This window comes from Calypte anna, chromosome 3 (assembly GCF_003957555.1).
Source record: "Calypte anna isolate BGI_N300 chromosome 3, bCalAnn1_v1.p, whole genome shotgun sequence".
NCBI lineage: Eukaryota > Metazoa > Chordata > Aves > Apodiformes > Trochilidae > Calypte > Calypte anna.
This window is the reverse complement of record NC_044246.1, coordinates 101,064,283-101,091,731: the sequence shown is the minus strand read 5'-3', so window position 1 is coordinate 101,091,731 and position 27,449 is coordinate 101,064,283. Positions and strand designations below refer to the sequence as shown.

Genomic DNA, 27,449 nt, shown 5'->3' with positions numbered 1-27,449 from the left:
GTCATGCTGGCTTCCTCAACTATGATATTTGGAGACAAATTTGTTGCAAATAAGCAGAGTCTGTCTGAGAAATGTACCTTGCACTGGGAAAGTTGTTGAGCTTTTCTGTAATTCTTAATTTGTGTGGAATTTCATTCCCTAATTTTGGACTGGTCCCTCAAAAGCTTAGGCTTCTAGGTAGAGATGATGAAACTCAATTCTTATTGTACAAAGACTCTTTTCCTGAGTGGAACTTAATTAGAGACCAAGATCTTCAGGCAGGAGATTTCACCAATGTTTTGATCCTGTAAGGTGCAGTTCATGAACACAGTGTTTCTCACGAGGACTAAGATCAGTCTTTGGAGTCTCATAACCACAGGAGCCAAAGGCCACTGGACTGAGATGGCTGCTCCAGCTGTAGGGAAATGCTGCAGTGCTGTGTGCAGCAGGACTGAGCTCCACAAGTCTTCGTGTCTGTGAAATTGCATGGCAGTACAGCCAAGATTTAAGATAAATGAATAACTAAGGCTTCTCTGCAGAATGGGATAGGAAGTTAAGGAAGAAATGTGTTCAGAGTTTTGCAGGCTGTTTTTTTTTTCAGGGGTAGGGAAGGAAGAGGTTTCCGAGTTGACAGGGCAGATGTACAAAACCCAAGATCAACATTTTTCAAACTATTTAATATAAATGCAAACAACAGTTCTATGAGAGGACCCATGACCACTGTCTTAAATAGAACTATTGAGAAAAGCTACCTAAAGAGTTGAAGTGGTGTTACTATTATTCTGTAGAGGATGGATCAAATTAAAATAGCATTATTTAAATGACAACAGTTTGTGATTAATCTTTTCCCAAAATAAAAACTTACTGATATAGCTGTGTGTTAATGTACAGCATAATGTGTAGGATGTAAATAATTTTCTTATTAATTACTTTTCGCTTTTTAACTCTAAATTTCCTGCTATGCTTCTAGGCAAAAAAAGGTACTATATTCATGTTTGAAAATTTTTATATTTAATATAAAAATATACACTGTTTTGATATTTTGCCTTTCTCATTTGTTTGTTTGTTTGTTTCTTTGTCAAGAAATAAAAGATGACCTTACTGGACAACTTCAGTTAAACATGTAGGGAGTGTTTTGTTCTTCAGATATTAATCTGTCCACTTGGATGTGAATCCTCAGCAAAATGCAAAACGTTTTCTATGGCTAAACTAATATCTACTAATAGTATGATTAGCATATTTTTATTACAGAGTTACAAAACTGCTTTCTGTGCTTAAAATACATTGATTGGCATGAGAAACAATCAGTTCTGAGACTTGATACATTTTTTTCAATTGGAGCTGTATTGGTAGAATAAGAGGAGGAAGTTCTTTCCAGTGTGTGCGTTTGTTTGTGTGTTTTCCCCTCGGTTTTTCGAGTTGGAATGAACTAACATTTCTCAGGACTAATTCCCCATACATCTCATTGCTCTGTCTTGGTTGCTGTATTCTTTCTGCTTCCTTTCCACTTGTTATTTTACTTAACTGACCCTGCAGTGAGCAGGCTTAAGAAACTAAGTGGCCAAAAATGAAAACTACCGAAGATGGGTAACTGGCTTGCTGAGGATGAGAAAGGCATCGTGTGTGAGTCAAAGGAGGGGTGGGGATTGTTGTTTGGGGGACAGGGAGACCGGTTCAGGCCGCCCTGGAACTTCATCCTCAGACCTTGAGTGTCATACAGATCGTTGCTGTATGCAAACATACGCTGCTTGACTGGTTAATCTGCAGCCCCGAAAATTACTGTGGGTCGCTATAATTGATTTACTCATTGTTAGATGCCTGCAACATACACAGCTTTGGACGCAAATGGTAATGTTAACCTGCTTTGGGAGTTTGTTTTGAGGAGAGTCAGGCAGAGGAAGTTCGTGCTTGAGACTCCCTCTTCGCTGATCTGGGTATCACATTTCATTTAACTCGAGCATAGGCTTGAGCTTCCCATTTCTCTGCAGTTTTTATTCAAATGCTTCTTGATAACATCAGCAGTGTAATGGCTATTTTCTATGGTTTGAGGCAAATAGAATGAAATAAGCTTCAAAAGATGCTTTAGCCTTGTCCTTGCCACAGCATGTGTATTAGAACGCCTTATAAGGCTAATTATTTTTATGAAAATTGTCAGAAACGGTCTGTCTTAATGAACAGTACATGCTGTTCTCTAAAGTCCAGCTCAGAACCCCTCCCAGTGAACAACTTTTGGTCATTTTTCTTCACTGAATTAAGACAAAGCAATTACCAGCATATTTTACAATTTTAACTTTTGCACATTTGTTATTTATGGAAGTCTTTCAGACTTTGTTAAAATATATAGCAAATAACTGTTTCATCATGTGTTCCAAGTGTCGGGCTCACTTGTTACAACTTCCAGGCTTTTTTCCTGATTTTACTTTCTACACAGTTGTGTAGAAATTATTTTAATAGACTATATATTTAGGAAAAAGTTGCAGATTTATTGAGGAGAGAGTTTATATTAATAACTTATGTAACCTTTTTAATGCAATGGCTATATCTTGTTGAAGAGTTGAAATGACATTACACAGCTAAAACTTGAAGATTAGAAAGTCTTCTGTGTTAAACTATGAACTGCATTCCAACAGCTTAAAGAAAGTAAATACTACAAACGTAAAGTTGGAACTTCATATGGCCACCCAGGTGCTTTGTTGATATATTTGAAAACCTGAGTGGTTTATGCAGTGATGTGCATCTCCTTAGGCAGTTGTGCCAGGCAGACCTTCTTGTGCTGCCCAGTGATTATTTTGAAGTGCTCCTAAATAATATTTCTGTCAAACATTTGCTTATTTACTAAAAACATCTTTCAGTTCAAGTTGGGCACTTCTGCTGAATTTCAGTATGTGGTGGCTTAAAAAATAAAAGAATGTTCTTTGATGCGCATGGAAGTCAAATGTGTATGGGAAAGCTTTAACTTCATATTTGTGGTAAACATAATATTGCCACAGAAAATGCTGAGATTGTACCATTCCATAGAACAGCCCTTCAGAATCTCTCTCTAAATGATTATTAATAACAGTTATTGAGAATCTCTCTGCTTTTGTGAAGTTTGTATGGTGCTACTGTTTAGGTGTGAAGTAGGTCTGACTTGTTTTTTGCCGTTGAGTAGACTTAGAAATAGAAAAACCTTCAGAGAACATTGTAAAGACAGCTCTCAGCTAATGGGAAAATTGTCCTGCCCTCTACAAGTCTGTATATGCACCTAGGGGGAAAAAAGATCAGCTGAACTGTTGTAATGTAAAGGGAAGAATTCTGAAAATTTTCTCAAAAGCAGAGTTCATGGTTTTTTCAGTCTGAAGGTTTGAAAAGGTCTTTTAGTGTGTGTTCTTGCAGAAAGAGCACCGTGTATTGTTAATACTGTATAGACCTCTCCACATGTAATGAAGAAAATAGATGGTTGTAGGAAAAAATTACATGGCAACCTGGCAGTGTCAGTAAGATGACTTTAAAAAGCTGCAAGTGTGCTGGCTGGGTAAGACACTGCAGCTCTAAAGAAGGCATGCAGCCAAGGTCAAACACTTAAGTATTCAGGTAATTTAATGACAAATTACAGAAGTAATGCAAGGTAGGGTTTGAGAGAATGAAATTTCTCAATTTCAATTGAAAATTTCTCAATGATTGTGGTAATCAAGCTGAGTGAAGCTACAGCAAGGAAAGGCACTGGAAGAAGAGAATAGAGGCATGCTTCCATGTTTTCTTAAGTGACTTCTTCTGATTTATTACTTACACAGTAAAAGCACCACTTTTTAAAAAGCCTTAAGTATTAAAGTAAGACAGATCCGTTGACTTCAATAGTAATAAAGAGAATCTTGATTGAAGTGCCATATTGCAGCATGAGGTAGTAAGAAACTTAGCTTTTCCAATGTGTTTCTGTAGCATAAAGAGCTGGCACAGCTTGGTTTGAAGTTGGAAGTTGCAAAAGCACTTTGCTTTATTTTCATGCCCACTGCAGAGTTGCTTACCTCTGCATTTTTGGGGGCAGTACTTAATGTTCCTTTGAGTTGCCAGAAAAATCACAAATTTCCATTGATCTTCATGCTTCTGTCTTTAAAATGTGCTTTCAGTATATTTCTGTCTAGGGAAGGACCTAAATGTTTTAGTAGAACATGAGGTGCCAGCAGGAAATGTATCAGTGAGGCGGCTGTGTAATAACAGTTTTGGAGGGGATTTTGGAGGTCTGCAATTGCTTCCTCTTTTTTAATTTGGTGAAAAAAATTGAAAGGAGGCAGTTTGTTCACTAAGATTCTAGCTATTTGGACGAATATACTTGGTTACAGTGTGGCATAATTACGTAGTCAGTCAGAAAAGGATCTTGCATAGAGCCTTGTGATTTGGATTGTCACAGCTACATTGAATGTAGCTCAAATGTTTTCCATTGTGAATGTCAGAGCTTACCGAATGTATCACACTGACTTTAACATATGCATAGTTTGGGTAAATTACAAGTAACTGTAATATTGTTAAAAATTCCTGCCTTACACACAAACATTCACACAGGAGCTCCTGCAGATGTCTGTGTGTTACGTAGCACCTTTTTGAGGCAGCCCAGGAAACTAAATACATTTCCCATTTAATAGTGCACGTACCGGAGGATAGCATTTGAGCAGCTGTTCGAAGGGGTGGGCAGGTGCCTTCTGCCTTTGTTCAACTGCTTCCTTTAGTAATAAAGGGAGATATTTTTAAAATGAAGCAAAGTATGGTTACAATTTCCTAAATATTTTAAAAGATAAAAACATCACACCGCTGATTTTGCACATTCAGTCTTAATTACAGCAACCGAAGGAATAGAAATTATTATATAGCAAAGCATGGTTGCAGGTTTTTCTATGTTATGAAATAAGATTGGATTGCAAAATTATAGGTCTCTTTAGAGCTTAGAACGCTTGAGAAAATGTCTTCTCAGTATAATTTCTACTTACTGCTCATTTCCCTATAATAGGTTTTTATCTAGCACCTTTTTCTGATACAAAATCTAAAATCTAAAATGGTGATGCTGAGAAGTTAATTGTTTAGAATATTTCTCCATACAAAGGGAGTGATTTAACATCTTCATCAGTATTCTTGTTAATTGAATAGCACAACTTTAGATGTAAAATTGATATGCAAAATAACATTCTAGCAAACAACTCTGATTTCTGGTAAATTGCAGTATGGTAAAGAAGGATAGCATTTGTTCAACTAGAATAGAATTCTTTGTCAGAGATAAGGTAAGGCTTCTGATCTGAGGGCAGTGTTGATGTTCACATGTAACTGAAGGAAAGTCTCTTAATTTTGAAAATGCTTCTCTGTGGGTTTGGGGATATTTTTTCTTCTTACATTTTGCAGTTTTCAGACAGAAAGATGTTGCTGTGAGGGGGTTGGTGGGGAGCCAGCTCTGAAGGCTTCTTTGGCACAAGGAGGGGAACACTTGGTTCTTACTTCTGAGTGCCTAAGGGGATGTAAAGCCAGTGCTCCTGATTGCACCTGTGAGCTTGGGGGAAAGGGAGCAGCATCCGAGCCCTGGCTGTGGCTGTGATTGTGGCTCTGCTCTCAGCAGGGAACAACGGGGTTGTTGGGTGCTGCTTCCCAGCCAAATAAAGATCTGTAAAATTTCAGTTAGCAGATGAATGGTATAGTAAGAAGGTCAACTTTCCTGCACAGTTCTGCCTGATGGTTCTCCATGAAGATTTTTCCAAAGTTTAGAATAAGTTACAAATTTTATTTTTATACTTTTATCCAAGATACTTCATAAAAAGATGCTATACTGTCTTGGTTTATTTAAAGTACTTCTAATACTTACTTAGTACTTACAGTAGTACTGTATTTATGTATTTATACTGTATGTATTTATACAGCTGTTGACAGGGGACACTTCAAATATGTACCAGGTTTCTGAGTGCTGAGTAACTCCTGAACTGTAAAAGCTCCTGCCAAACTGGGAACAAGCAGGTGATGTAACAGAAAATGATGCTACTAGGCTGCTCTAGTTGCTTTCATTGCATAGGCAGATGTATTTTCACTAATGGATGATACTGGTAAATATTTGCCTGTTTTAATCTATGGCATGTCACAAACTAATCTTTGATCTTGAGGCCATTTGCCTGTGATTCCCAGTGTACGTTTTCCTGCTGGTGTTGGCTAAAAAAAGGTGGGAAGTACAGCATTTTAGTTAAACTGATGCTATTTCTCAGTGAAGGAAATCAGTTGCCTATCTGGGTGTTGGCATCCTGGATGAGATATATATGAGCTGTGACAACGGTAGAGTGAAAATCAGTAAGAGGGAGGAGAAAGGGAGAACACTGGTGATCTTGTGTGCTTGTGCACCTACTCCAGGCAGAGGGCTCTGTCCAGAAGTCTGCCTGGGTTTCAAGTTAGGAGGGGAAATGCAAGCAGCAGCTGTTGAGGTCATCCACCTTTTTGTTTGCAGTGCGGTGATAAGGCAGTACTGGAGTCAGGGTGTGATCTGTGCTGCTGGTATTGCTCTGTAACATAGTCTGTGGCATAAAATACAGCTGTACAGTCTGCATGGGGGCTGAGTCACTGCTTTGGGTATGATTATTGCCTTGCTGTAAAGTACCATTCTTTGGGAACTTGAGACACTTGTGATTCTCAAGTTAGGACTGGCTTCTTGGCAGAAGATAGCGCTTGTGAAGTTGTTTTTTGTGGTTTTTTTTTTTTTTCTTTTATTTGACCTGTACCCTGGACAGCCTGCACTGTCTACCTGAAAGGCATCCCATTTGTCTGTCTTCCCCTGCAAGATGATGGCATCCCCTCTCTTGCTTTGTAAGCCTACTGGATTGCTTATCATTCCTTATCACAGAATCATTTAGGTTAGAAGTGACCCTTTAGTTCATCAAGTCCAACCATTAATATAACATTACAAAACAACAAACTTCCATTTTCAGATTAATTATCCACCAATTATTCCCATTGATGTAATATGGGGAATCCTGGAAACCATTTGCAATTAATGAATCATTACAATCAGTATGATATACATACACTCGTGAATCACCAGAATAATATCTGTCAGCCTGGCTCAGTAAGCAGCTTTAAAGCATATATTTTTTTCCCCTAGTTGAAATTTGGCAACAACTCAGATAAGAGGTAATAAAATCTGGTTGTCAATTTATGATGCTTTATTGGCATACTATGTGTAGGAGTATCTGCAAAAAAAAAAATCCCATGATCCTTTAGCTAAAGAAATTATGAACAAAAACTGTTTAACAACATTAGACCTTATTCTGTAATTCTAACACAGGTTACACTAATAGCATTTTAAACTTTATGGAAAAGTTCACTGTTGAATTAGCAGCTTCTGTTTCTCCCACAGTGTGGTTCAGTGGTAGTTAGGGAGTTAAGTTTCCATTTTATTTGTTTAAATGGAATTTAAATTACATTAACACTGTCTAATTACAATTTGCCATATCCCTTAGTAGCTAATATGATTTAAAGTCAGTGTAGAGACACTGGTTTATAATTTAAATTAAACAATTTGTATTGAAAGGCTGTAACTGTTTTATCTGGACCCCTCCTCATTTTCTCCACGTCTAAGTGATAGCAATATTTAGAATTCCTGTAAAAATGTCTTTGGAATGATCTTCAGCATTTCCCTGTGTAATCATTCTGTATCCTTTCATCTTTTAAACTGTTGACCCCCTTTCTTGTCTGCATTATATCTGCTAAAACTCTGGCCTGTTTTTTTTCTGTTGATTTTACTATAGACTTGTATTTTCAGTACCACAATTTGCTGCAGAAGCCTGTTTGGATTTTCATTCTTTCAAATCCTTTGCATGAAGAAATGATCTAGTTTTCCTGCCAAACCATCATCAGTATTTGTGGTGATTAACATTTTGGGTCTTAAATAACTTTTAATTTGATGACATTCTGTAGTGTTTCTTATCCTGCTTAACACTTTTCCTACCCTTTGGTGAAGGGGTTTTACATCTGCTAATAGGCAAACACAGTTGTGCATACTTTGCAAACAGCCAATCCAATGTCAGTTTACTGTTCTGATGTTTTTAAGTTAGTGTAGGATCAGACAGAATGGCAGGGATTAGTTGCACATGAATGAAGTTTCACAAATCACTATTTGGTTTGGTGTTGTTTGTTTTTTTGTTTCCCACGGTGGTAAAACAGTAACTGCAATTTTAAAAGTACACTTAAAAAGTGGGTGATTTGAGCACATACTGAAGTTACGTATATACTTTCGAAGAACTGAAGTTGTATTTTCAGATCAATGAGTCAGCAGAAAGGATTACTGCTTCTAGGAGTTCTATTTTGGTATCTTAACTAAAGGATTTCCACTGAGAGTGATGGCATTCTGAGTGAAGGGATGGCTTAAATATAGAGTTGCATAGTGTGTAGTACAGGGCAATATCAAAATTTTGCAGTAAGCTGCATTACAGGCTTACTGTACCTTTATTTCAAATGATTAAAATAAACTCGTTAAATTTTATAATGCTAGGTTTGTGTATTACTACTGAAATGCTTTCTTTTTAGTTGAAAGTAAAAAGCAAATCCTTTATGTCTGTTCCATCTTCATGTTCCTGATTTGTGTACAGGAAGTTAGGAATCAGGAATTCTCTTAAAGAGTAAAGGAAGGCAGAGATGCATGTTGACTTTGAAATGTAGTGGGTTTGAACAAGTTTTTTTCTTGACAGCTTGAAAACTTGTGTGGTCATTTGCAAATCATATTTCACATGGCTAAAAGGTTGGATGTGCGTATGTACAGAAAAATTTTATGTCATCCATAATGAACAGAAGAATGAGTTGTACAATAGTTGTGAAATATCTTCTTTACTGTGAAGAAAATATATTTACTCTAGTGCTACTAATTTCAGAGTAAGTTCAGAATATGGCATGTGTTAGTAAACATAGTCTTGCTTTGATTTTAAAATACAAATTTCCTATGTGTGTAGAATTACCCAACAAATGCTAAATTAAAAATTGAGATAGTTGTTTTCTTTTAACAAAACAGAACATTGGAGTTCTTGTTAAGAGAAACCCTTTATTCAGTATATTGCTACAACTTGCAATTCTTTTAATTCTTACCAGTAAAATAGTAAGGCAGATGTTGTGATTTTCAGTCTCTTCTAAAAAGACTATGTTCTTTGCTAATTTGATGTGATTCCTTTTCAAAAATGCAAAAAACAAAAAAAAGATCTTGTTTTAATAAACAAGCCCAGTTCTTTGATTTGCACCTACGGCTGGAACAGTAGGGAAGAAAAATGTTCTGGGAACTTGTTATGCAAATGCCAGACCAAGTGTCCCACTTTATTTCAGAGTTACCATCTAGAGTATTACCACAACAAATAGCCTTTTTTTAACTAGAATGAGGTTTAACCAGCTGTAAAATTGATTATCAGTCATGGTATTTCAGAAACTGCAGTGTGAGTAGTTTTTGCATTGTCTGTGCAGTAATGAAAATCAAGTTCCTAGAACACTGAATGTACCTGAAATGTACCAAAGAGACATTATATACACCTAGCTGTTTTTTTTAATCACTGAGCAAGGGATGAAGTTACATCCCAGAAACATGACACAAAGCAGTATTGCACAGCTACCTGTTCCATGCTGGGAGAATTATCATGATGTGGAAGGGGAGGTAGACTGATGTTGGGCACTCAAACTTTATTCTGTTATACCCTAGGTTTTGAAAAATTTCTCTCTTAAAATAGCTGTATATGTATGTAGTTGTAATGCCATTTCCAAGATTTACAAGTTAGTTTAAACTAGATGTAGTGTTACTTTAAAAACTGTCACTAAATGGTAAATTGTTTTATTGTCCTGTGTAGTGCTTAATTGAAAACGATCAATTCTTTACTCCACCTAGGGCTGATACTATGTCCTTTTGTCTGATATTTTCTGTGAGCTCAGCCTGCTTTATAGTGGTGACACTTGATTTAGCTATTGGCAGAGCTGGCATTTGAACTTTTTTTCAGGTTTAGGCAAGATACGTTGTACTGTTGGTTTCAGAATGGTTTCGCTTAGTTGCTGTTGTTGAAACTCTTTTCTTCTTCCTTGTGTATTTTTGACTTAGACACCTGGTGTCCTCTTTTGTGCAGACCATGTAATACTGCAGCTGAAAGGAAGTCTTTGTCTTTCTTCTTTGTAATTACTTGTAGAAATTGAAGCAGCTTGCATAGGAATAAAAGGACAGTTCCCCAAAATAGTAATGTGAAAGTGGATCACTGGAATGGACACTAGATTGAATTGGGAGTTTGTTTAGGCTACATATTCTGTTTCCAGCAACACCAAATAGCTCAGAAGTGCTTGGGACAGAATGCAGAAGGACTTGTCCTATTTTATTACATTCTCTCAAGCTGTGGAGACAAGGCAGCTTGGGGACTCTCTGAGGAAGATGTGTTGTTTTTCTGTTTGGTAGCTCTTGACAGCTTTATCTCCCATGAATCAAATAGCCATCAGCCCAATGTAAACTTCTTGGCAGCAGAAACATCCCTTGACAATAAGTTCTAGCCTTAACCATGATGTGAAAAAACCCTTTCTCTTGCATTCTATCTTTGTTTGCCTTCCATCCTCCTATTAGTGGGGTTCCAGCTCTCCAGGGAGTCTGAGTCACCACATATGCAAGAGACCAGGTTCCAGTTGATTGCCTGCATTACTGTCTGATGTTGTCTCTGCTTATCCATCAGCCATCTCTTATCTTAGATTTGACTGCAATACAAAACAGTCATAATCTTCCAGAGACAGGCCCTGGTCTATAGTTGATGGCACTGTGATAATACAATTCACGATGAATTATTGTTCCACAAAATACCCTGTCAGCCCTTTTAACAGCGGTGTCTAGACAAATAATTTGTGATATTTCTGGAGATTTACATGGCATCCTGTCAATAATTGAGCTCTGGTTGAAAATGTTTTCAGAACTGAATAAAAATACCCATCACTGGGTAATTAAGCATTCAAGGACCTTTGGAGGTCTTCTGGTCCAGGCCACTGAGATGATCTTAAGCAGGTTCAATCAGATGATGTTTAAGAATAAAGTCTTGAAAATCTCCAAATAGATATGCCACACATTCTCTGGGCAATCTGTTCCAATGTTTGACCGTGATGGAAAAAATGTTTCCATACAGCCAACTGCAGTTTACCAAGTGACTACTCATTTCTGTTGCATCTTGTCGCTTATCTCACAGGCTTACTGCTGTCTCATGGCCAGATGACCCTCAGATCCTTTTTCTCAAAGCCACTGGCTAGACAGTGAGTGCCAGTCTTTTCTGCTGTTTGGAGGTATTCCATCCCATGTACAAAAGTCTGTATGTGTCCTACGTACATGAGGCTCCTGCCAGCCCACTTTGGCAGCTTCTCCAGGTCCCCCTGAATAGCACCTCTGCTCTGCAGTATAACAACAACCAGGGTCAGTGGCTGATGATATCTATGAAGCTGCTGAAGGTATACTGTGTCCTAGCTTTTTGGTCATTAGTAAAAACATCAGACAATATTGCTTGCCAGGCCCTGGGGAATGCCAGTGATCACCAGCTGCCAAGTTGGACTTGGTACGACTGATAGTGACAATTCTTTGACCTGATGCTTTCCAGTTCCACCCAGCTGATGATTCACTTACCCAGTTGGACTGTCAGATTACTGTAGGTATCCATGTTGAATACTTTGCTGAATTGCAGATGAACAGCATATACAGCATGTACTACTCACTCCTTGGGTACTGAAACAGAAATCTCTGTATAGAAAATAATCGTGTAGATTTGGCACCATTTGCTCATGATCAGTGTATTCAGTTATCATTTTCTTCATGTATTTGAAAATGTTGCCACGGGCCTGAAGTACACTGGAATTCTGACCTGTTGTTCTGCAGATCCTCGTTTCTTTTCTTGAAGATGGGCACAATAAGTGCCCTTTCCCAGTTAACAGGAACCTCCTGCAGTTGGTGTGACCTTTCAGAGGTGGTAGGAGCAGTCTGGTAATGGTTTCAGGGAGCTTCCTCACCCTCCTCACTTGGATACTGTCAAGGTCCCTCAAGTGGAGCTGTGTAATGTGCTTATCAAGTGCTCATCTTCTGTCTCTCCCCACTGAGGAAGTATGCCTACATTTACTTTCCTTTGCTGCTGATTTATTAAGAGAAGCTTTTTTTCTTGCTGTTTCACTGCCAGGATCTGAACCCGTGTGTGTATGAGGATGTACACGTATGTGTGTTCTGTTGTTCAAGGGCAGTGTAGTTCTGTATGCTTCCTGGTTTAGGAGAAAAAGGTTTACTCATAGTCATTCATTTAGCTGCTTTTTTTGTGCTTGTCGTGGGATCTTTTACGGGAACTGAAGTGATACAATATGCTTATTTTATTATGGTCTTGCATGGCGTTTGAGTATCTCACACTGGTAAGGTGATGTTTTTTCCCCACTGAAGCAAAACTGAGGTGCTATGTATTAGAATAAAAAGTGTTTGTTCATTATGATTTGTGTGTTCAAGCTGCAATAATTTGGAGTTCTCTTCTTGTGTGTTAATTATTATGTAACATTTAGCTTATTTTTAAATATAGTTCCCTTCAATACAGCTTGCAATTAGCATTAAAGGCTTCTGCAAAATGATGCATACAGCAGAGTGCAACACCCACAGACTGGAAATTATGGGTAGATAAACTGATAGGAAATCAAGAGCTATTTCCCAGTTTATGGTCAACTGTGGTAGAAATCTTAAATTTTGTTATGAATTCTGCTAACAGCTTCTCAAAGAATGCTCTACTCTCACCTTGATGTCTTTAAAACCTTACTTTTAAGAATTATTTATGGATATTAGTAACTAAACAAGCTCCCATTCTTCTGTGACTAGATTAGCTTATTGAAAGAGTAGTTGAAAAATCCTTCAGAAGGAATTTTCTGCTCTCTTCTGTGGCCTTTAGCATTGCCTCCTCTAAAAAAAGGTGGCCAAAGATCTTAACAAAGAGCACCCACCACTTCAGGTAGCAGCTGTTTGCAGAGTGGAAGTCCTGAAGGGTCCTGTAGGAGAAATAGCTATTTAATACAGATTTGTACACAGAATGAACTAGTTGCTTGAAAAATAAGTAATTACAGCAGCAGATTGCAACAGGCCCTCACTTCCTCAGGCTTTCTGCAGTAAGTCTCTTAAAAAATCTGCAGAGAGGAAGTTTCTTTGCTACTGCTATACTTCATATATTTTTACAGTAAAGGAATCTGTTATTTAAAAACACTGTTTATTTTAAACCTAATGATACAAAAAATTATTTTAATGGTGTTGACCCTCATACTTAGGTCAAAGGTAATTGTAGCATCATGGAGTATTTCAGCTTTGAAAACCTCAGGATGTCATCTGGGCTCAACCCCTGCTCACAGCAGCTGCTTAATGTCTGTCCCAAGTGTGAGTCCAGTCTCTTTTATACAGGACAACCAGTTGTGTGGGGCTGATAGGTGGGAGGAGGGTTGGTTTTTTCTCATTTTTTTCTCTTTTTATGTTTTTGGTAGGTATTTCAGGAACAGGAAGTGTCTTCAAATTATTTTGGATAACAAAGACAATCCTAATCATTTTTGTTCCAGAGAAAAAATGGGAGATCAAACAATTTAGTTGGATTTGTCCAGAAATCCAACATGAGCCTTGGCAGTTCTAGAGGCTGAGGCTAGTGACCTCCTAAATACCTTTTTATTATTGAAGTTGCTCATAAAACATCAAATCTTTGATGATACCTCATCATCATGATGGATTTTACATCTGATGGAATAGTCTAGTCAGTCCCTAGAAGCACATGTGTTGAGTTTCAGAAGAAATAATCCAGAAAAGTTCCTGTTCTGCTTTAAAACCCAGGATTTTTTCTCGTAGTTCTGACACAGGAGTTGGAATTGAAGTGTTATTTCTGTTACTTTACATATTAAAACATTTGTTTTAAGTATTTGCATACTTAAAATATTTCCACATAGGCTTATTTTATGGGAAAATGCCTTACCTCTTTCAGAGGCAAAATTAATAGTGAATTTGACTGCAGTCTAGGGTTATCAGTGAATTTTGCTTCTAGGGTCAATAGTGAAATTTGCTTCTAGGAGGGTGCATGTTGCACCGTGGAATAGTGTATCACAATGTCCTTTATTTGAAACTCCAAGTGAATCTAATATGTATGAAATGAGAATTATAAGATGTGAATACACTGTTCTGCTAAAAAAGAACCCTAAAAAGCATTTCTTCAAACATATTCCATATAAACATGTTACTGTTTTTCAAGTTGTATGTCCTTTTTAAATTAATAATAGAGATCTTTATTAACTAAGATTCTGAGCAGATATAACTATTTTTGAGAATTCCAGTTAGATTAAAAAGAAGACATTCATATTTCAAGAAACTAATGTATACTCACTAATTAAATGAATTAAAATTATACAGAATTTCCTTAATTGTCAATAAGTTTCTGTGAGAAATAAATTTTTAGAGCTGCTTAGTTTTGTTGACTTAAATTAAAAAGAAGTTATTTCCTTACCAAGCAATAATGCATATATGTTATTGCAAAAATAATAACCTATTTTCCAGATGCTGATTCTATTTTGCCCCACTTGTTTTTAGTATTGATTATTAGTAGAATAGATATACATGTTCATTTTGCTTAAATAACATTAATTTTCCTCCAGTGTCATGCAAAGATAATCTTAAAATGATTGTTTTGTCCATATTACTGGACAATAGACCAGGAGTGGTTTAAAGTTCAAGGTATTTTGTGTTGCCCTTTTTCGTTTTTTTTTTATATCTATTTTGTCTTTCCTGCTCTTCCCTGCAAGCTCCCTTCCTTCCAGCAATCATTTGGATAACTGCTGACTTTCCCAGAAGTTGTCCATAAAATACATCTTTGTCTTAATATGTAAACAGTAGGAAAATGGTAAGATTCTCTCTGTTTTGACTATTTCTATTTGATTTCAGTCGTTTCTCTCCTGGAGTAGAAACAGTGGCTATTTCTGCTAGCATATAGAGCATCCTGAGACCCAGTAGAGTGATCTTGATATCTTGACCTTAAAGAAAAGAAAAAAAAAAATCCATCTGCAACAGTAAAGGTTTTGCCATACTCTATACTGCATCCAAGTTCTGTACTTCAAGTTATGTGTGGTGCTGATTGGTTCACTTTTATTCATCACCTTAACTGGAAATCTGGGTTTGTGGAATTATGGTGGAGTACAGCACTTGTGTTTTAAGAAAGATGTGGTGCAGCTGATAGGAATATGCTGCTGACATCAAATTTGAAGTTAGGCTGGAGATAACATGGTAGGCAGTCTGTTATTTATTTGGTTAGAAATGCCCTGAAGAGTGATTTTAAACGGTTCCTGGTATTTTTAGTGCAGGGACATTTTGCAATAATTTGTTCTTAATCAGTGATTATAGAAAATTAAGCATCCTAATATTACTGACAGTCAGTCATGCTTTTGGAGGAGATGGAGGCTAGACAGTATCTTCGTTTTTCTTTCGACCCTTATTTGCAATTTCAGTTACTCTGTAAAGCAGTGTTAGAATTTTTATTATTTATTATGTACCCTTATAAAAATAAATTTAATTTTAAAATTTAATAATTTAACTCCTTATTAGATGGAGTTAATGCATCTTATTTGTCCAAGGCTACTAGAAGGATTATTAAAAATACAAAATATGATGCACCTATTTCCAACTTACATATTTCCAATATGTAAGAAATACATTTATCCAAAAATAAGCTCGCAGTGCAACAAAGGGATAGATGACCTGCTGAAACAAACTTCACAGATTGAACAGTTTAAGGGTACAAAAAGAGAATAGTTTTCATGGTGGAGAAGCAAGACTAATATAAAACAAGGATGGCCTTGTGGTCAAAGTAAGATTTTAATAATAGACTGTACGTCTGTCTTATACCTCAACTACAGATGAGTTCCCTGACCTTTTATCTGTGTTCTTGGTGTCACCTCTTAATTCCTGCGGCAGTCAAGCCATTTGAAAGCCTTAATTAATGAGACATGAATAAAAGCTATGTTTTGCATTTGAATTTTTATGAAACACCATTTTTTCAGGGCGTCAGATAAACAATTCCATGCCCAGGTTTGTTTTCTGTGTTTGTAGTTCTTAGTGCTTGTACTGTTCTGCTTGATTGCTTAGGAAATCTTCATCTGCACGGATGCATAAGAGGTTTGCTGCAGGAGAGTAATAGTCACAATTGCCAGACTGCTTTGTGCTCTTTTTAAGGAGCTAAGTTTGCTAATAAATACTTTGGAGAATTCCAATTAATGGGAAATTACCTCTAGTGTTATTTTAGCAGGTTTTCAATTCTGGGGTTTGGTGCACATTAATTTTTTGAGAGTGGTACAGATTCTAAAACCAGAGGTAGCTAAGTAAGCTGGAAATGTACAGTGACTTTATATCAAAGAAAATTATGCTGAACTACTGAATTTTCCGTGGCTACAGTGCTAACCAGCAAGACATGTGAGACCCATTTTGTTTTATTAGCCCTTAAGGAGAAAATTGGTACAACAGATTTGGACGAGAAAAATTGGAGGAGAAAATGGTAACGGGTAGGTGTTAATACATTATTTTCTTAAAGTGAATATTCTTTTAGAGATTAAGTTGTATATACACAGCTTCTGGGTTTACCCTTCTTCCTTAGTCTCCTCACTTTGGCTTAATTTACTGCTGTTCTGTTTTCAAGCCAATTTGTGAAGAGTTTCCATACTAGCTTGGAAGGAATACTAGAGGTCACTAGAACAGTCCTCTTCACAGAGCTGAAACAGATCCATAGTTGGATCTACTGTAACAAATACTTGTCTAAACTGTGTATCTCTTCTGAGGAAGATTTCTGAGCTTCTCTGGGTAGATATGTTACATCCATTCTTTACTGCTGTTATTTGGGGCTTTTTTTTCTTATCTAAAATTTTATTTTAACGTCATTTTAATTCTTATGCTGTTTTGGGGGATGTGAGGAGATGTCCATAATCATAATCATCATTGCTTAAACCAACTTTTTATGTTCTGAAAGGAGTTGTCTCCTCCTAGGCTAACTTTCTGGAAGACTAAAGTCTCTGGTTTCGAGAGTCTTCCTTAGCTCAAATTAGTGATCACTTTGCTGCTCCTGTTAACTTCCCCTCAGTTCTTTTCCAGCTTGCTTATTGCAGTCCTCTGTACAGGGACTCACAAAGCTGGACACAATGCTCTGACTTCGGCTGTAACAATACTTAAATAACATTCTTTCTCTTTGAGGTCTTATACAATGAACCTCCGGTTTGTGCATCCTAGATTATGCTTCTAGTCTGCTGTAATACTGTGTCTTTTTGTTATCTTCCTGTTTACTTATTGTTACCATTTCATGTTCTGTGTATTTAATTTATTTCAAAAACATATGTTGATGGGGATTTTCCACCCTCTTTTTGTGCTTGTCATTTGCACCCAAGTATTAATTTTTTCATTATAATATTTTAATTTTTATTATTATAGTATTTTTATTACTATACTTTTTTAAAAATTTTAAGATAACTTTTAATACAATAGAAGCACAAAATTGGAACTTTGAGCTTGGTATAATTTGCTGATTTTTACTTGTTCTTAATAGATAAATTACTTATTCTGCTGTACTGGGGTAATGAACATATACCATAGAACTGGAACAGGAAAAACCCAGAGGAGTATTGTTCTGACACACTTTTCCAAGTCTTGATAATTACTGAACTTGTGATAATTACATTTTTGACATTTTCTCCATGATTTCATATACAGTATTTTTTTTTCACTTTGATAATGAGAATGACTTGTCTTGTGCTTTATTCCTATGTTAAGATGCTTTGCTTTATTGATTACTTGATACATTCCAGCAGAAATCAGTTACACAACATCAGTTTATTTTTGAAAAGAATACAGAAAAAACTTGGATCTTGTATGTTCATCTTCTAGGTGTTTACAAATGGATTAGAATCTTGTTCTAACACAGCTCTATATATTTTAAGGCCTTCCCACTTATAATAGTAATTATTTGCTTTGCCCTTTTCATTCTTCTTGACCTCTCCTGTTCTCCCGAGTTCTCAAACTTCTGAAAGTCCCTGCTAAAATACAACTCATTATATACCTCTGCCTTTCTGATCTTTATTTACATGTTTTTACAGTTTTGTTTTTACCTGCATATGTTGAAATAATATTGCAAGTAAAATCTGTAGCTAAGTTTTTTAAAGAAGTAATTGTTCAGGAAAAAAACCAGAATTATTTAAGGTCCCATTAGGCATATGGAGCTTTGGGAGTTTAATCCTCATGAAAAGTCATTACACGGTCAGTTCCCATGTGCATATTTAGGAAGTTGTGCTATAAAAAGCATGTAGGTCAAGTTAGAAAAATAAAACCTGAAGTTACAGGTGCTGCTATCCTTACTTTTCACTGCAGCGTAATTAATTTTATTTTAATTGAGGATTTGGAAGGCTGGCAAAGGGGAAAGGAATAGTGTGATTTTCTTGTGTGTTACAGTTAAGTGAACTTTTCATAGAATCACAGAATAGGTTGGGTTCTAATGAACCTTCAAAGATGGGGTCCAACCCCAGCGCCATGGATAGGGACATCTTAGATCAGATTGCTCAAGTTTTCTCATTATTACAGGATTATAAATTGTTTCCTGTAAGTTCTAATGAAACAACTACAAAATCTTTTGTTCACTTGTCTTACTTTTTGGTTTTTAGTTGCTTTTCTTCTTTCTCATCATGAAGAATAAATTGAAGTAGCCAGGGCTGTTGTGGCACCCTGTGTCACATGTTTACATGTACTTATCAACATTGGAGAGGTTCAAATAGCTATTTTAATTTTAGAAATTAGTATCAGCACAGCATGGTTTAATTTTGTGAGAGCTTCAGTAGGATTGTCTGGAATTAGCATTGAGCTCATTATTTAGAAGCTACCATTATTTTTCCTGTTACTGCCCCTTTTATCAGAGAAGAACATAAACATTCAGTTCCTGTACCTCTTGAACTTTTCTTGCCTCTTTTTTCTTTGGTTTGTTCAGGCCTGTAGCAGTACAAGCTGCTTTCAGGGAAAGCCAGGCTCCATCCATGTTGTCCCTAGAGGTGGTGGCTGCTGCCAGAGTAGCCAGGAACTCTTTTCTTTGGATTGGAGGGCGTTGCAAAAATATCAAGTTGGGACTTTTTTATTGGAAAACAATCTGTGGAGAAGATTTTGGCATGTTTGCCACGAGCAGAAGCTTTTGATGGGGACAGAAACATCTTTGCTAACAGTGAGTTTGTTTGGAAACTCCTGTTCTTGGGCTATTAGCTTCTGAGCTTTTTGTAATAGCAGAAAGAGGAAGAGAACAGTGAAATCACTTTAATAACATATTTCCTGGTTGAAGTAACTTATCTGTGAGGCCTAGACAGAGGAGATGTCATTTCCTGGATTACTTCAGTTTGAACGGCCTGGTTTGCTGTGTAATCTTTCGACCCATCTTCGTAATTGTAGTACAATTTTTGGTTTAAGTAATGTAAAGTAAGCCTTTTAATGAAAACGTAAAGCTTTAAGGAAAGACCTTTTGGCAAAATGCTAATGTGCAAGACAAGTCTTTCATAAACTATGTGCTGATATGAACCTGAAATCACTTACCTTAAAACTATGTTCAAGAACTTAATATGTTACTTTTATAAGAGTGTGATCATAAGGTTTGTTCACAGGGATTAAAAAAAAAAGACTGTTTTTTTTGGTGCTGATACTAATCACCTCTCTTTGTTGCCAGCAATAGCTGACTGTCCTCAAGAGTAAGGACACTTCCAAATAGTTTAAAGAAGCCAGTTGTGCTGTTCCCAGACTTCTATTCATTAGTAGTGACTTGTGAAAATTTTTGCCAGAAGTCCATGAAAAAGAGATGAAATGAGCTAATAAAAAAAATTATTTTCAAATACAGTCTCAGTTTTTCTAGATCATAAAAAGGCTGTGGAATCAGAATGACAGAGGCAAAACTAGTGACATCTGAAATGAGAATATACAACTCAGTTTCAGTTGGAGGTTATGGTTGTTTTGGACATTGTTACTAAAATATCTGTTGAGGATAGCTTTCTTCTTTTCCCTGGATTTACTTTGCCAACTGCTAAAATATCTTTGCATGAAAAGCATTAAAATACCAGGTGACCTCATCTTTCTCTCCCCCACTCCCCAAACACAAAGAACAAAAATATGCCTCAATGACTTGCCTTTTACCACCCTTCGTGGTTAGTCATGATTAAAATATTGTTTCAGTAGAAATAAAAGAAGAATGTAAAAGGAGGAGTAACTAAGGGATTGGACTGTGAAGAGAGAAATAAGGTGCTCAGAGCTTTACAGGACTAGTTTTTTTTTAATCTGTACCATAGAAGCAATACTGCAATCATGAAAAAATATGCTCAAGACCAATTGTGAAATTCTTAATTGCATTAAGAGTTTCTAAAGAATAAGGCTCTTACTTTGATACTGTAAATTGATACTGCAATTCACAGTCATATATTAATGCAGTTATACATCAAATACATTAATGAAAGTCTATCTTCAAGTTGTATTTGATGTTGGAGTTAGGTATTGTGTGTAAACTACCAGCTAATTGGAATGGAGACGTCATTATGCTAGATAAAATAGTAAGAGATGGCCTAAAAGAGGGCATTCAGTATGGTCCTTCTCTGCAGATTGTAAGGTGGGGATCCATATATCTGCTGACACACTGTACTACAGAATGAGATATCATTTTTTGGAAGACAGTGTTTTCTAAATAGTTTTGTATTACAGATTCTGCTATGTTGTTTTTCAGGAAGTCACCTCAAGTCAGAATATTTTCCATTGAGTTTGTCCAGGGAGTTCCTGTGCAGTTCATGCAGTGAATAATCTATGAGTATTGAACAACTTTGTTACTTCAGTTTAGCTTTGCTGTGTCTTTCATAAAAATATAATCAAATTTTGGAATAGGTGCTATTTCTTCTGCCCCTCTCAAAGATGAGTACATAGATTCCACGGTAATTTACCATATTTTCTCTGTGCACCAGTAGAAATATTTTAGGTGCTACATGACAGAATGGTTGAGGTTGGGAAGGACCTCTTTGAAATTACATGGTCCAAACCACAGCTCAGTGCTGCATCACCTGGAGTCGATTACCCAGGACCACATCCAGTCAGGTTTTGAATGTCTCCACTAATGGAGAGTCCACCACCTCTTTGGGCAATTAGTTTTAGTGCTTGACAACCCTCACAGGAAAAAAGTGTTGTGTTCAGATGGATTTTCGTGTGTTTTACCTTGTGCGCATTGCCTCCTGTCCTGTTAGTGAGCACTAGCTTTCTGTCATTCCATCCTGTGAGGTACTTACACACATTGGTGAGCCCCCTTGCCCAGAGTATTGTCTTTTCCAGGCTGAAAAGTCCCAGCTCTCTGAGCCTTTGCTATCATGAGAAATGCTCAAGTGCCTTAATTAAGATTCATGTCCCTTTGCTGGACTTGCTTCAGTAAGTCCCTGCCTTTTTTGGTTTGTGGAGCCCAGGAGTGGACACTGCAATTCAGATGAGGCCTCACAAGTGCTGAGTAGAGAGGAAGGATCACATCCCTTTATCTGCTGATAATGTTTTTCCTTATTCTGCCAAGGAGTTTGGCTTTTTTTTTCCTGTGAGCATGCGGTGCTGAACATTGCCAGCTTGGTGTCCACCAGAGCCCTCAGGTTCTTCTTCACAAAGCTGCCTTCCAGCCCCACCTTGTACCTGATGCCTGGGGTTATTCCTCCCTAGATGAAGGACTTGGCATTTCCCCTTATTCAACTTTGTGATAGTGTCCTCTCTCCACCTCTTCTGTGTGTCAAGAATGCCTTTGAATGGATATTTCTTGAGCAAGTCCTGTTTTCCATATGGTCTAATTAATGAGTGCTACTGATTCTTCTCAAGACATTTTCATGTGTTAGGAGGAAGTCTTACTTGTGCGTGTGCCTGTTTAGGACAGTCTGGCATTCAAAATTTGTTTAATAATCTTGGACTTTGCCTATAACTCTATCCAAGTAGAAATACTCTTAGAATAAGTATAAAAATTTTAGTGAGATTTGCAGAAAAAGTTCTCTCTTCCTGGAGGTATTAGGAAAAAAAAAAAAATCAGACTGTTAGCTATAACCTCAGTTATTAAGAAGACTGAAAAATTATCTAGTGTTATTGGCTGTCTGTTAATTAATGTGATGTGGGCTCTGACTTGAATCTCTGTGATGGCCTGTCAGGGCTCAAAAACCTGAAGAAGCAATCTCAAGATGTTGTTCTTAGAGCACTGAAAAAAATTACCAGTTCAGGCAGAACACTGGAGATGCTGAATGTGGATGGAGTCTCTGGCACTTCTTAGTATCTGAAACTAATTTTTGTTTTCTGTTTGTCCTTGGGTAACTGGAAAGGGTAACTGTGTCAAAGAGTAATTTTTAAAGTTTTTCTAGGTTACTGATGGGTGGAATGAAGTCCTATAACAGGTGTTTAAAATACTATTTTCAATTTTGATTTTGGTGATCTCATACCATGCCATTTTAAGAGGTCTCAGTTGTGTTCTGTGGAGCCATTGATAGTGGGTAGCAGAAGAGCATGCAGAGTTCTAGCTTTTCTTCTGCATTGTGACCCTGCATTATGTGTGAATTGCCTTGTTCAGTTTAGGTTATATCTTGCTTCCAAGAAGAAAAATATATAGTTGTTTTTTGAAAATCCAGAATGACAAGGTAGAGAGTAGGTGATCAAAGCAGTAACACGGATAACACAAACAGGTTTTAATATATACAGAAAAAATGTAATGGAAATAAGAAAAACGGATTGAACTGAGTATCTTAAACCAGTGTTTAATGAGTAAGATTAAAGCTACTACTCCAATTTAAGTCCCAGTGCCACTGATCAGTGGTAATGTATCTGTACTGTTTATAGACCAACTTGAAGCCAGGCAGTGTGTGTTAGCTCCTTTGCAATGACTGGTTTATACACATACTTGAGAGCTTGTTTGATTCGCTTACTAGGAATGTAATGCATGCTTGAATAATGTATAATGAGGCTTAGTGTTGTGGTTTTAAGAAAGTGCTTAATTACTGTTTTAGAACTCAATTAACTTTTTGAAATTTCTTTTCAGGATGGCTTGAATTCTCTGGTCCTTGATCTGGATTATCCAGCGCTGAGGAAGAACAAGAACATTGATAATTTCTTAAATAGATGTAAGTTGCAAGTGGCTTTTAAACTAATACTTGTGATCTCAGTCATAGGAAACTGAGTGGTCAGAGTGGTAGATTTTCATTTTACTAGTTTTTATAATTGGGCTTCTATATTCATAAAGCTTTTGAGGACCATTTATTACAGAGAGGTACTCTGTTGCTGAAAATATGTTGGAAAATACCCTCTGTAGGCTGTAATTTTTCCAGGGAAAATTTTTTTGGGGGAAAACCCTTTTGGTTTTATCTTCAGTATGTGCTGCTATGTAATTTGCAAATTATTCTTTTCTATTTCTATTCTTTTAATTACTCAAAACATCAACAATGTATATACAATCTTATTTAATCTAATAGAGAAGCCTTCTGTTGATTTTTTTAAGATTAAGTTGCTGTACCTTATAATGTGATGGTGCATTTTTGAACCTTTGTGTAAATGTTTGTGATTCTCCCAAAACTAATCAAAATCTCCGTGTTTATTGTGTGTATGAAAATATAAGACTGTTGCATCAGAGTAGCTGTATTTTGTCTTTTTAAATTATCTTCTGTTCACCTATATAAACATGTAGTGGTTTTTCGTGTGTAAAAATAGTGGATTATTTGCTTTAAAATGTTTAGTAAGCCTTTTTGGAACAACTGTGTTTTATAGTGAGCTCATTTTGAGATATTAAAAAAAAACCAAACCAACCAAAATTTTTCTGTTGCATATGTTAAGGTTACTGTGGATGCAGTCATACCCGCCACTCCTGTTTTGGTTCTTTTCTCATAAGAGCTATGTCCTTTGAATACTTAGGCTTCTCGTATAAATGATGGCTAGTGTAGTAATTTGTTTTGAGTTCTAAAGGACAACATAAAAGGTTTTTAGAGGTACAGCAATAACAAAAAGAGAGTCAGGGAGAATCTCCATCCCTTACTGGATGCGGGAGGAAACATTACAACCAAGGATGAGGAAGAGGCTGAAGCACTTAATCCTTTCTTTGCCCCCATCTTCATTAGTCAGACCAACTACTCACAGGGTAGTCAGCCCCCTGGGCTGGAAGATGAGGACAATGGGCAGCACAACCCCTCCATAATCCAGGAGGAAGGAGTTAACAACATGCTATGACACCTGAACACCCACAGGTCCATGGGGCTGGATGGGATTTACCCAAGAGTATTGAGGGAGCTGGTAGAGGAGCTCACCTGGCCTCTATCCGTCACCTGCCAATGGTCTTGGGTAACAGGGGAGGTCTCAGATGACCAGAGGCTTCCCAGTGTGATACCCATATACAAGAAGGGCTGGAAGGAGGGAGGATCCAGAAAACTATAGGCCTATCAGCCTGACCTCTGGTGCCCAGGAAAATTATGGAGCGGTTCATACTGAGTGAGCTCATATGGCAACTTCAGGACAGCCAAGGATCAGGCCCAGCCAGCATGGGTTCAGGAAAGGCAAGTCCTGCTTGACCAACCTGGTCTTGTTCTATGACTTCATGACCCACCTAGTGGATGAGGGAAAGGCTGTGGATGTTGTCTCCCTGGACTTTAGTAAAGCCTTTGACACTGCATTCTCCTAGAGAAGCTGCCAGCTCATAGCACAGCGAGGTGTAGGCTTTGTTGGGTTAGAAACTGGCTGCATGGCAGGGCTCAGCTGTAGTCAATGGAGTTAAACCCAGTTGGTGACCAGTCAGCAGTGGTGTTCCCCAGGGCTCAGTTTGGGGCCCAATATCTTCAGCACTGCTCAATATCTTCAGCACTGATCCAGATGAGGGGATTGAATGCTTCCTCAGTAAGTTTGCAGGCAACACCAAGTTGGGTGGGAGTGTTGATCTGCTTGAGGACAGGAAGGATCTGCAGAGGGACCTGGAAGACCCAAACAGTCTGGACCCGTGGGCCAATGCCAATAATATGAGGTTCAACAAGTCCAAGTGCTGGTCCTGCACTTTGGTCACAGCAACCCCATGCAATGCTACAGGCTTGGGGAGGAGTGGCTGGAAAGCTGCCAAGCAGAAAAGGATCTGGGGGTGTTGGTTGACAGCCTGCTGAATATGAGCCAGCAGTGTGCCCTTGTGGCCAAGAAGGCCAAGAGCATGCAGGCTTGTGTCAGGAACAGTGTGGCCAGCAGTAGAAGGGAACTGATGGCGCCCCCGTACTCAGCATCGGGGAGGCTGCACCTCGAGTCCTGTGTGTGTTCAGTTCTAGGCTCACTACAAGAAAGACATTTTGCTGCTGGAGTGAGTTCAGAGAAGAGCAACCAAGCTGGTGAAGGGTCTGGAGAACAAGTCCTATAAGGAGAGGCTGAGGGAATTGGGAATGTGTAGTTTGGAGAAGAGGAGGCTGAGGGGAGACCTTACTGCTCTTTATGACTACTTGAAAGGAGGTTTTGGGGAGGTGTCTGCTTTCCTTTTCTCTCAAGTGAATAATGATAAGACCAGAGGAAATGGCCTGAAGTTGCTCCAGGAGAGGTTTAGACTAGGTATGAGGAAGAAATTCTGTACTGAGAGCTTAGTTAGTCACTGGAATGGGCTGCCCAGGGAGGTGGTGGAGTAACCATCCTTCGAGGTATTTAAAAAATGTGTACATAAGGCACTGCAGGACTGGTGTGTGTTACAGATATGGATATGTGTGTTTTATTTGGGGTGGATGTTGGCAATTGGATGCGGTGATCTTAGTGGTCTTTTCCAGCTGTGACAATTCTATGATTCTGTGAATTCAGTGCATCCTCATGACATTTAGGAGAGCTCCATTCCTGGCCATATGCTGCTTTGCAGTTGCTAGTGAAGTCTAATTTGGACAAGTTGCTGAAAACAGTGAAAATTAGAAACAGCAGATCAGGAAGGAAAGGCCTATCTTTGCATACCTTGGGATTTTTCTTTTTTTATTCAAAGAAGTTCAGCCAAATATTAATGAAAGAATAGGTGAAGAACAGAACAGTATTTTAAGTAACTCCTTTTCTGAAGGCTCCTCTTACTCTAGTTTTTCTCCTGTTGTTGTAGCAAGTATTATTAAGCACCTGATGGCAGCCTGCAGAAACCCCAAAATAAAATATGCTTTGGTTCACAGTTCTATTAGTGCTTTTTTTTTTTTTTTTTTTTTTTTTTAAGTCAGCTGACAGTTTATAGTTAAAATAGACATATACTAACTAAAGAAAATTAAGAGTTGTATTGTAAAGAAATTTCACGGTACTTACAAGTTTTCAGGAGTGCATTTCATCTTTACCTGTTGAACTTCAAAAAAAACATGCAAAAGCTGACTTTTGGCTCATGCATTGTGAGGCCATATAGGTGTGAAGAATCACTTACATAACTTCTGTTTCCTTACTGCATGGGGGAGAATGGAAAGTAGTGCTGCAAAGATTATGTGATTTAGGCTTTAAAAAATAAATAAAAATTCTCAAGTCAAAATTTTGTAAATGTTTGAAGCTGGTAATACTTTGGCATTGCAACTCAAAAAAATGAGTCCTGTCACAAGGATTTGTTTCAGTCCTTTTGTGAATGGCTATGAACTGGATTGGGGAACTGAGGAGAATTATTGCAAAGATTTGGTTGGTTGGTTTGTTGGGGTTTTTTGTTAAAAAAAGAAGAGAGAATCAAAGACCAGTTTCAGGTTTTCATATTGCTTCATCAGTATTTGTATCAGCACAGAGGAAGCTGCTTGACTGTGTGACAAAACAGGACAACTGGCTTCTTGCTGGCATTGCCAGTTTACACAGTTTAAAGTTGCTGAACCCGTATCTCTTCTCTTTTTGGAAACTGTTCTGAGGGCGGCATGGATCAGTGGAAAGGAAGAGCATAAATGTGCTTGATGAAACCTCTCTGAGAGGCTGGACTTGGACATGGAAGAAGACTAGAGAATAGTATCAATTTATGGAAGAGGAAGATGTTTTCTTATGTTGGGGAGCAGCAAGTTCTTGTCTCTTCTGTTTTTTCTCAGCATCTTAGAGCTGTAGTTAATGCCTAGATGAGAATTATTGTAAAAAGGTCCTAATAGACTCTGATCTTGTGACTTACACCCTTTTGTGCAAAGTGAAGCAGCTGAAGCAGAATAGGTACTTATGATTGTTACAATCCATATTACAAAAATCTTCAGAAGTTGTGGAAAGCACTGCAATAATCATCATGCTTTCATCCAATTTAAGCACTTAATTCTTCCAAAATAACACTTGGAGAAGGACATTTTTTTCCTACTGTGTTCTCAGGGGTTTGAATGCACCCCACTTGACACCAACTGCAAGTCTTACTAATCAGGCTAAGGTTTTATTAATAGTTTATTCTAATTTAAAGAAATAGTTTGCATCTCAGCTGAGATACTGAGTTCAACTCATAGTTTCAACCTGAAACTCAAATTTTAAAACTCATTTCACAAAGCTA

General features: G+C 37.5%; 1 protein-coding gene across 5 annotated transcripts in view; it reads left to right on the top strand.

Moving 5' to 3' along the window:
• The window catches only part of ROCK2 (Rho associated coiled-coil containing protein kinase 2), a 96,330-nt gene that overhangs the window by 17,135 nt on the left and 51,746 nt on the right, over positions 1-27,449 (top strand). For all 5 annotated transcript variants that reach the window (XM_030446896.1, XM_030446892.1, XM_030446891.1 and 2 more), the window contains exon 2: positions 23,031-23,112. In XM_030446896.1, coding sequence (XP_030302756.1) covers positions 23,031-23,112 — 82 coding nt within the window. The remainder of the gene's footprint in view (positions 1-23,030; positions 23,113-27,449) is intronic.